This window comes from Ipomoea nil, unplaced genomic scaffold (assembly GCF_001879475.1).
Source record: "Ipomoea nil cultivar Tokyo-kokei standard unplaced genomic scaffold, Asagao_1.1 scaffold0684, whole genome shotgun sequence".
NCBI classification, from domain to species: domain Eukaryota; kingdom Viridiplantae; phylum Streptophyta; class Magnoliopsida; order Solanales; family Convolvulaceae; genus Ipomoea; species Ipomoea nil.
The window spans coordinates 1,914,155-1,924,959 of record NW_017617112.1 but is presented as its reverse complement, the minus strand read 5'-3'; the positions used below and the strand labels follow the sequence as shown (position 1 = coordinate 1,924,959).

Sequence of the window (10,805 nt, the reverse complement as noted above, 5' to 3'; positions counted from 1 at the left end):
CTCATCCATGACTATTATTTTAGTACCAAAATTCATCACGCCGGTCACCCCTCCATCCAAGACATGTCAAAATCTAAAAATTTTAAGGGCATTTTCGTCCTTTCCAACTTAAGACTCTAATTTGAGCATGAATAAAGGGATGTAAGCCCTAAGATCCGTCTCAATTGGCAGTTCTCCTCCTCATCCTACTTTAATTTGAGAAGAGAAATTGCGAATCGCGATAGATCTTAGGGCTTAAATCATTTTATTCATGCTCAAATTGGGATCTTAATTTTAAAAAGACGAAAATACCCTTAATAATTTCATAGTTCGACATGTTTTAAACAAATGTGTGACCGGCGTGATGAATTTTGGCACTAAAACAATAGTCGTGGATGAAAATTGGTACTAAAGTAATAGTCGTGGATGAAAATTGGTAGGAATTAAACATGTGGACTAAAACTGTCATTTTGCTAATACTCGTGGGACCAAAATTGGTATTTGCTCGTGAATAATATGATGAAACTATGGGTGTATTTAGTTCGCAAAAGGAAATCAAAATCGAAATGAGAATCAAATACTTGATAATTGTAATGTGTTTTGGTAAAAGTATTTTACATGTTTGGTAGTATAGTGGAATTGGAATGATTGTCAATATTGATGTTTGGTTGTGTATCACTCTATAATGAGAATAAAGGTTTTAAAAATACAAAAATAAAAAATTAAGACAATTGATTTTAATATAATGATATCCAAAACACTAATATGAACAAAAAAAAAAATCAAATAAAAAATTTAAAGGAACTAATCCAAACTTAACAATCATATTAATTACCAATAAGATGGAATGATACCCCTTTTAAATTATGGGATGAAGTTTTAATTAAAAGGTTAATCAAATCCCGTAATTTTGTTTTAAAAAATTGTCAACAGAACACTAACTATGAGATTTTGATTCACATTGCTAGTGTGTAAACCAATGAACTAAACACACCCTTAACTGATGTGTTGAGAGTGAAATGAAAAGCAATTGAGAAAGAGTAAGGGTGAGAGATCTTTACTGTGTTAGTTGTTTCCATAGTCACGCTGCTCAGCTTCAATTTGCTTGGGTGACTCATGGCAAAAGGAAGACAATTTCATTTTTTTTTTGTTTTTTATCATAGATGAGGGGACACCCAAAAACACAAGCTACAATCGTTTCCCCTAACTCTGTCCTGGGGAATTCTCCATGAAAATTTGGCTCCAATCAGGTCTTGACGAATAGCATCCCAAAGCTCTGGGGGAAATCCTCTAAAATTCGAAGCCCGATCTGGTGGGAGAGCGTCATCGAGGCCAGGCTATCACCAACTTTGTTCTGTTCCCTGTAAACATGGTTGAAGGCCTCTTCAGTTAGAGTTGCTGCCTCTCGGGCGCAGCCCCGAACAATATTGTTGCTTTAGGCATGCCCATCAGGAACACTGCGCAAGCTATTCACAATGGTCTTTGAGTCGCATTCAACCAAGAGTGTAGTTACGCCATAATCCTTCGCCAAACGGATCCCCTGCAGAATAGCCCAAGCCTCAGCCTCTTCAATTGAGCATCTCCCTAAGTTATATGTGAAGCCTCTACACCAGCTCCCATGCGAGTCTCTTAAAAGGCCACCACAGCCTGCCACTCCACTACCCTTGTAGCAGTCGTCGACGTTGAGTTTCATCCAACCATTGGCCGGCTTAGTCCATGCTACTTGGGAGTCGACAGTCGGCGTGCTTCTCCTCACCGGAGTCCATCTTTTTGCAAACGCCGCCTTTAATTACCTCAATATCTTAGCGATTAAGCCACTCCATCTTTTGGTCTATCGACAACGTATGGTTATTGAACACCTCGCCTTTCTTCCAGCGCCATAGCCACTAGAATCTGATGCCAAAAGGAAGACAATTTCATACTTTAAAGAAATGAGTCATTTAAAAAAAAAATTGGAGAAATTGAAAACAAAAGATGGCCAAACTTATTTACTAAAACCTTTTTTCCAAATTGAAAAATGGAGAAATTTTTTTAGAATTTGGAGAATTCATTTAACTAATTCGATATCCAAATTTGAAGAAATGGAGAAAGTAGATCTACATTTCAATCCCTTACAACAACATTTCTAACCCTTTTTTCTTAGAAAAAAATTGAAAACAAGAGAAATGGAAAATTGAAGAAATGAAAAATGGAAAACAGAGGGGAATTCTGCAAAACTATTTAAGATCTCTCTCAAATGACAATAATTATGAAGAATTAGGCGCTCAAGTTTAAAATTCTAAGGCTCTGTTTCACAGAGCTTATTTAGGAGCTTATAACTCATTTTAAGCTACTAATAAGTTATAAGCTCTGTTTGATAATATTTCCAAAATAAGCCCATAGCTTAAAATAAGAGCTTATTTTGGAACGCTACTTTAGGTAACGTTTCAAAATAAGCTAGTAGCTTCCTAACTTTTTTTTTTTCATCTTTATCATTATTATTTTAAAGAAATGAACTTATTTATCCTTCCCAATTAAAACATTTTTCTCTTCTCTTTTATCCGCAACTTTCACCGCAAATATTATTATTAGGGAAAATTGTACTTTTAGTCCCCCAATTGTTCCCAGATATGCAATGTAGTCCCTCATTGTCAATTTTGTAAAATTGATCCCTCAATTGTTTTAATTGTAGTCAATGTAACCCTCCGGTCAAATTTTTCACTAACTAGTGTTAAAAATCATGGACAATTTTGTAATTTCGCAACCCATCATTTTACATCCAATTTCTTCCTTCACCCGAATTGACCTATGCGAAGTGAACGAGTACTTCCGGCACATATCCAAGCACTCTCCCAGCCGGAAAGCTCATGTGTCGCCGGCGAACCACCGGATCCATTATTATTATTATTATTATTATTATTATTATTATTATTATTATTATTATTATTAGCTGAAGGAGATTTGCAACAATATTGCTACTTCAATTCATTATGGGATGCTAGATCATGATTATGCTAATAGTTTTATTTCAAAATCTTAATTTTTTTGAAGACAAAATGTTAAATTTTAATATGTAAACAAACTAATTTAAATTTTATGAAGATGTCCTTTTTTGTCTTTTTTTTTTTTTTTTTACACTTTCATGAATTGCAGGTTTGCAGCTAGCTTAATAGCGGCAAATTATATCATGCACCACGATGCATGATCAATTATGCACCGCGCGTTAGACACTACAGTGTGTCTAAACCGACACTACAGGGCCAGGGCCCCAGATATCTGTATATAGGAGATCTAGTACATTTTGGCTAGAATTATCAATCCTATATAACTTGAAACGGGAGGACTTGCCGAGATGGAAAGCTGTGCACGACCCCAAATCTTTGACATTTTTTGACTGAACTGAGCAATTCTGGAGGACTTTATTTTGAAATAGATTGTGTGGGTGACCAAGCCTGCGACTCCATACCGCCGGCGGTAGCACGGGAACTAACAAACGCAAAGTGGCACCGTGACACAGGTAGCTTGTATAGACCGCCCGAGGTAAGACCCTTAAGAAGTGTGGCCTTGGTTTTGGAATCCTTCACAAGAAAGCAACTGTCATGAAACTCAAAATAAACCCTATTATCATTAGCGAATTTTTGGACAGATAATAATTGAACGGTTAATTTAGGGACGTGCAACACATTAGACATGAATAATTGTTTTGACACGGATGGAATAGATGCATGGCCAATTCGCAAGATAGCCAAACCTGTACCATTTCCAATCCGGAGCGTGTCCGAGCCGCCATAATCCTCCGAGTTATTTAACATGCCGGTATCGGGTGTGGCATGTGCCGTGGCTCCGGTGTCGGGATACCACGCATTCGCCGGAGGTACGGGCGCCGCCGTGGTGTCGCTGGAAACCGCCACATTGGCTTGAGCCGGAGGTGGAGTAGAGTACCGTTTGAAGCAGTAAACTGTTGTATGGCCGTGTGACCGGCAAATTTGGCACCTTGGTGCACCTTTCCTGCCACGGCCACCACGTCCGTGATTGCTGTTGCGACCGACGCGGCCACCTCGCCGGTCACCTTCTCCATGCGAGCTGCTACTGCCACCACGCCGGTCACCTTCTCCATGCGAGCTGCTACTGCCACCACGCCCACGTCCAGCATACATCGCCCGGTATGCGAGCCACCAAGACCACCATCTGCCGCCGTGGGATAGTCGCCGGCGAGAATGAAATCGGCGGCTTGGAGCCATCTACGGCAGGGCCACCGGAGAGTTGGCAGTCAAGGAGGCAGCATATGTCCTGTACTCCGGTCGAATGCCTCTCAGGACGTACAGATTCTATTCTGCAAGGGAGAGAGATTGGCCGGCCTGGGCAAGTGCCTTGACTAGAAGCTCTGCCCAGCCGAGATAGTCTGCCAACGACGCATTGCCTTGCCGGAGGGACTGGAATTGGCCTAGCAGATTGAGGCACCGCGCCTGAGTGTTCGACCCTAACGCCGTGCAGATGGAACGCCAAACCTTCGCGGCGGTGCTCCGGCCACCTGCGAGGTGGAGGACTTCGTCGGACATTGAGGAGATGAGAAGGGAGAGGATCGACTGATCCTGTTGAACCCACACATTGTGTGTCGGATTGGGGATCGGATCAGTCGTGGTAGCGCTGGAGCTCGACTCTCTGGCGGGAGTTGCGGCAACGGTTGGAGGAGGACACTGCGTGCTGCCGTCGACAAACCCGATGAGGCCTTGCCCACGCAAGAATGGGATAAGCTGGGTGAGCCAAAAGAGGAAGTTCCTACTCGTTAACTTCATAGAGATGAAGTGGTGAGCGCCGGTGAGAGGATTTGTGCCGGTCGGGGAGGAGCCACCGGCGGCGGAGATTGTTCTCTCGGGTGAATTGGAAGACATGGCGGTTTGGCGGTGGTGTTTGGGATGTTTTGGGATAAAGGAAGCGATAAGAAGGATCGGTAAGGCTGATACCAAATTAGAGAGATAATTTCATTCAGTTACAACCAAAAGAGATTACAGAAGAGTATATCATATTACACCACTAAACACTCCTGACTAATAGACTAATCATCTAAGACTTATTTTATGGCCACACAATTATAAACTATGATACATATAATAAAATAACAATAATAATAGTAACACTAACAAGCTTCAAGTTCTCAATTTCACCTTGTACATTTACAGAATTAGCATTGTCAGGCAATCGCGATGTTAGAGTAATGTTGTCATCAGTGTAGGATTTTTGAAAGGGATTATAAGAAGCTGGAATTAAATAACACAAATAAAACCAATTTTTTGAAAGGAATTATAAGAGAAAAAAAAAATTAACCAAATGAACAAAACTTAAATGACAACTAAAGAAAGTACCAGCAGGCACTCCAGGCAGTAACAATCACCTAAGAATTACCTCTTCCTCAGTCACCATCACATGACTATGTAGAAGAAATTAATGTAATCACTAATTTCTTAAGAAATTCTACACGACCTAGACCAATATAATTATCAAAGGTACAACAACTTTCAGGGAGTGAACACTTTGGCCAACATTTTGCTAGTTTCAGGTGATACAAATTTCTCCACATATAAAGCTTCATGAAAATCAAAATCATTGTTTCAAAAAAATCATTGTTCTTAATTCATCATCAGTTGAAAGATACTCATAAATCACTCTCATGCATTAGTCTGTAACTCTACATAGATATACAGAAATCTTTCAAGTGGCATAAGCTAACAAAAATTTAAAGAACAAGGAAAAAGTGATGCCTTGTAAGTTATAAATATCAAAGCAATAGTCACCTCAGTGTTTAATTGACATCATAATAAAAGTACAAACCATGAGTCTTCTCTGCAACATTTAACAGTGAAAAAAAATTCTGCCTCCATCTTTTTTCTGCCAAAAATTGAAAGCCAATATCATAACACATATATTATAATACACATTAAAAAAATCACTACTCACTAGCCGAATATTATAATTTGAAATATTTATGAAACTATAGGTACAGTAACCAAATTAGTTTCAATGAAGTAGAATTTAAATGTTTGAATTAAAATCTGTTTTTCTCCTCTATTACCTGCAAATCTGCACTTAAGAAAATAACCATTGCACAATTCCACATTCCACGGCAGTTTTCATTCACATTTCACACAGTAAGGGAAAAACAAAGAAGAAATTTTAGACAGAATGATAGTAGAACATAAAGGAGTTGTACGCAAAAACTACAAAAGTTGACGACTAAATTAAACACAAAAAAAATCACTTAGAATTAAATCGAGTAAAACAACTATAGTCGAGGACTATATTGAGTATTAAATCCATCTAGCAAGCCTTAAATCCAGCAGATTATATTGTTCATTTGTTCATTCCTAGAAGCAGCCAGGCCTGCAATACAAGACAGAAATATAGTAATCTATACCCTATTCCAATTTTCAGCTGAAGAACCTGTGAACCAGAAACCATTTCAAACACCAAAATTGCAAAAACAGCCACAACAACCATCTGCTCTTCCCACAAAAACTCGCCTTCGTCGGAGTCATCTTCATCAAAATTGCCTTCATCGGAGTCATCTTTGTCAAACTCACCTTCATCGGAGTCATCTTCGTCAAACTCGCCTTCATCGGAGTCATCTTCGTCAAACTCGCCTTCATCGGAGTCATCTTCAAGAGGGCGAAACTGTCATGAATCAATGAAAACAAATTACGTTGTGATGACACTAAATGAAGTTGGGAGAAAAATTAAAGGAGACTGAAATATAAAGCAATTGATAAAAAGAAATGGAGATTGATCGAGAGACCTCTATTGTGTCTATCTCAATGACAACCATATTCTCGTTTCCATAGTCATGCTGTTCAGCCTCAATTTGCTTGGCTGACATCACTGCAGAAGGACGACACCTCTTTAATTGGATTAAGTTCAATGTTGGAATTTCTGCAAAGCTATTCGGGATCTCTCTCAATTTAAAGCATTTGTTAAGGAATAGCCGCTCAAGTTTTGGAAAATTATCTGCACCAACTTCCCAATGCTTGAGATTATCATGCGAAATTTTCAAACAAATTAAGTGGCAGAATTTCACATTCTCTGGTACTTCCCACTTTTTTCCAAGCTTAGAATACCTTAACTTGAGCACTTCAAACCTTGGTAACTTGCTCAAAACATTAATTGCCTTCCACTCAGATTTCATAAAATCAAACCTCAACTTCCTAATGTTTTTCAAGAGAAGAATATTGTTAATGATTTGAGCCATCATATCCCGAATTCCATAGCTCAATGAATCAAAATGAAGAGACAAACTCTCGAGCTGCTGTAAACAGTCAATGTTCTTAATGCAATCATTGGGGTTGCCTATAGTAATTCCTACCCTCTTTAGGTATGGAACTTTTGTTAACGACTCTTGGTCGCATTGACTAGCCTGCAAACTAGAAATGACCTGCAAGTTTTGATGAGCAGGTTCGGGAAAAGATCCATAAAGTTTTCGACAGCTAATATACTGTAGTTGTGGAAGCTCCAAATGGCGCAATCCCATATCGTGAAACACACGATATGTTTGAAGATTCCAAGCGTTGGAGAAAAATGAATGACAAGAATCACATTGCCTGGATATCCATAGGTATCTCAAATGAATATGAACATCAGTCGGAGTTGGCAAAAGGTATTCAGCAACATAGAGTACCCTCAATAGGCTGAAAATTTCCAAAATTATTGAATCTATGGGCGACAGCGCAAAATGAAAGATGGACCGGCAGTGTTTTGACAGAGAATGTAGCGCAGAGATGTCAAAATCTTTAAATGACACCCTTTCGATTCTTATCCAACGGACACCTTTCTGAGGGAAATTGCAACCACTTTCATCCACAACATGCAAAAGACTCTGGTTATGACCTTCTCTTACACAAAAGGCATGCAATAAATCATGTACTCTAAACTCCTTAATTTTTCTTCCACAACTACTTCTTTTGCTTACAAGAATTAAGTTTCTATCCATAAGTTCATTTATGTACCTTTTAGCCACCGCTTCAAAACTCTCATTCTTCAATGCCTTTACAAGTCCTTCCGCAGCCCATAACCTTGCAAGGTTGTTAGCATTGATCACTTTATCTTCTGGAAAAACTCCTAAATATAAAAAACAAGCTTTCAAATTATGGGGCAAGTGACTATAACTCAATGAGAGGATTGTCCAACATTCTTCGTCATCTAGAGTTGATGTTGAAGTAGAACTTATTAGAGCATTAGCAGTTTTCTTCCACTCATGTAGTGTATTGAGTTTTGAAAATAAACCTGCTACCACAACAATTGCCAAAGGCAATCCTTTACATTTCTCAACAATTGGTCTCCCAATTGTATCAAATTCAACACCCTGAGATTTGCATGCCTTTTTATGAAATAATTCCCAACTTTCACTTTGATCTAAAAACTGCATTTGATGGGAAAAGTAATTGTTAGAGCCAATACAAGTAGCCACCTCTGCAACGCGAGTAGTCAACAATACTCGACTCCCATTTATATCATCTGGAAAGCAAGAGTTAACTTCATTCCATGACTCTCTGCTCCATACATCATCCATCACTACCAAGTACCTTTGACCCTTCAAACTTTGGTAGAGCTTTAATGCTAGGTCCTCATCACTGCTGTCTTTTAGATTGTCTTTAGAACCTGCAACAAGATCTAAGAGCATTTGCCTCTTATTGTGATGTTGTGATACAACAACCCATATTTGCTTGTCAAAGTGGGAGACAATAGATGGATCTTCATAAACTCGTCTTGCTAACGTTGTCTTGCCGATTCCTCCCATACCTTGAATTGAGACTTCTCGTTGTTTAGATGGATGTTGTATTAGCATCTTCCTTATAATCTCGAACTCATTGTTTTTCCCAACCATTATGTCATCAGTGTGTGAAGCATGATTGGAGGAACTGGAACCGTCCATCTTGACAAGTTCATCATCAGATTTTGGATTAACATCATCATCAAGTGTAGTCTCCCTTCCTTGCACAGCTATGACATGCTTGTACTCCATCATGACTTTCTCCAGCTCTTCTTTAATAGCATCAATGTCTTTTATTGCTTGTTGCAATACATGACTAAGTCTATGAGAATGCTGGGTTTTTTTGGCTTCAGTGTCCCCTTGTCCCATTTCATCGTCAGCTTCTTTATAGAGATGTACCACATGGTGTTCAATTTCATCTTCTACTCTGAAAGCTACATCTCTGAGCTTTGTTTCCAAGTCTTTAATTGCTTCAACACCATCCATTCTGAACTCGTCGAACAGTTGTATCAGAAAACCAAGCTTTGCATGGAGAGATTGGATGAGGTCTTTGTTAAAAGGGATGAGTTCCATTTGTTGTAGGATTGGACGAGGGTGAGGTTGCAAGAACTCAAGCTCTAATGTTGTGATAAGAGAATTTACAGCTACACAAGCCATTCTTTTCTCTCTCGATCTGTATCTCTCTCTGTTAGTATAGGTGTAATGTAAATGAAATGAGAGTAGTTTTTCTCAGTTTGTTTGAGTGCAGATTAGCAGATCAAAGCAAAGCAAGATGGGTGGAATTGGGTAATGCCACTGATCTGAGTGCAATAATTCATTGCCGACAGCTTTTTTAACCTTTAGCTTTCCAGCTCTAAAGTTTCCACTACTTGGTGCAATAATTCAAATGTTGGCCAGGGCATAGTGTTTTTTGTTTTTTGTTTTTTTTTTTTTCACCAATCAATGGAGACAAGAAGAATATTGATTTGAGTAAGTTTCAACTGAATTAGTTTCATCCTGCGAATGCAGTATTATCTTCTAGATTTGGAAGTTTTGATCTTCAAAATTTACAAGAGTTCAATCTTAATTGTTCTCTTAAGTGGATTTAATCATAATCTCCAAGATTTATGTTATATGTAAGAAACTACCAATCAACACCTTACATTAACAGTGCAAAACATTTGGGAATAGTTCCTGTGTAGAAGACAGTTGCAATAGTATCTCTCTGCCAATCAGACAATTGGTTTTCTATAATCATTTGGGAATATAATGTACTTGTGTAGCTGTAACGTGATCTTGTTTCAAAGGAACAAATATTGTATAAGAATTGAAGAGTAAGATGTATTGGTTCCAAGTACATATATATTAAGATACAATATTAGAAATTTTATAAATTTGTTTCCAATTACTAAAGTAAAGGAAATATGATAAATTTATTTCATGATTATCAAAGTTGGAGGAGTCCATCAAACAAGAATTGGCTGGGGATTCAATTCCGTGAGTATTATTGAATTCTTTTAATTAATGGAATCCCAAGTTATTAATTGAAAAGTGAAAACTGTTATAATGCAGATTTGTCTGCAGGCCTTTAGCTCGTGAAGAACAGTAAAAGAAGATTCAAGATCAGAGAAAGGACTCTTTTCATTCCTTCCTTCATTGATAACATTACATCAATGTATATAACTGGCATTACATAATCATACCATAAATAACAAGCCATTACTAATCAAATCATTAATGCTAGAATAATGTCCATATTTATATTTTACAACACTCCCCCTTGGACATTATTTTGTCATAATCATGCCTCGTTAAAAACTTGCCAGGAAAACCCGGTGGGAAAAAATCTAGACAAGAAAAGAGTACAATAGGAAATACATTCATGCCTCATTAAAAACTTCACTAGGAAAACCGCGTGGGAAAGACCTAGTTGAAGAAAAGAGTACATGATATATGTAAAAACATATATTATATTGGTCGCCTCATTAAAAACCTTAACTTAAGAAAACCATGTGGGAAAAACTTAATTAAGGAAAAAAAGAGTACAACCATAAGCCTTCAGGGCATAATCATCAGGATTTTGGGGTTTGTTTACCTCTCCCCATTTACA

The 10,805-nt window shown here is 38.1% G+C and overlaps 1 protein-coding gene across 1 annotated transcript; it reads right to left on the bottom strand.

Moving 5' to 3' along the window:
- Positions 1 to 6,272: 6,272 nt before the first annotated feature.
- Positions 6,273 to 9,608, bottom strand: LOC109175156 (putative late blight resistance protein homolog R1B-16). Its single transcript, XM_019324409.1, has 2 exons — positions 6,749 to 9,608; positions 6,273 to 6,627 (listed from the first exon to the last, which is right to left on the bottom strand). Exons 1-2 carry the CDS (start codon positions 9,371 to 9,373, stop codon positions 6,307 to 6,309), a joined length of 2,946 nt encoding a protein of 981 aa, XP_019179954.1. The 5' UTR covers positions 9,374 to 9,608; the 3' UTR covers positions 6,273 to 6,306.
- Between the last annotated feature and the right edge of the window lie 1,197 nt (positions 9,609 to 10,805).

What these genes read in the sequence shown, in the direction of transcription:
- LOC109175156 (XM_019324409.1), bottom strand. Translation starts at nt 9,373, where the DNA reads ATGGCTTGTGTAGCTGTAAATTCTCTTATCACAACATTAGAGCTTGAG. An exon ending in TTGAGATAGACACAATAGAG is followed by an intron (nt 6,628 to 6,748) that starts GTCTCTCGATCA and finishes GATTCATGACAG; the next exon opens with TTTCGCCCTCTTGAAGATGA.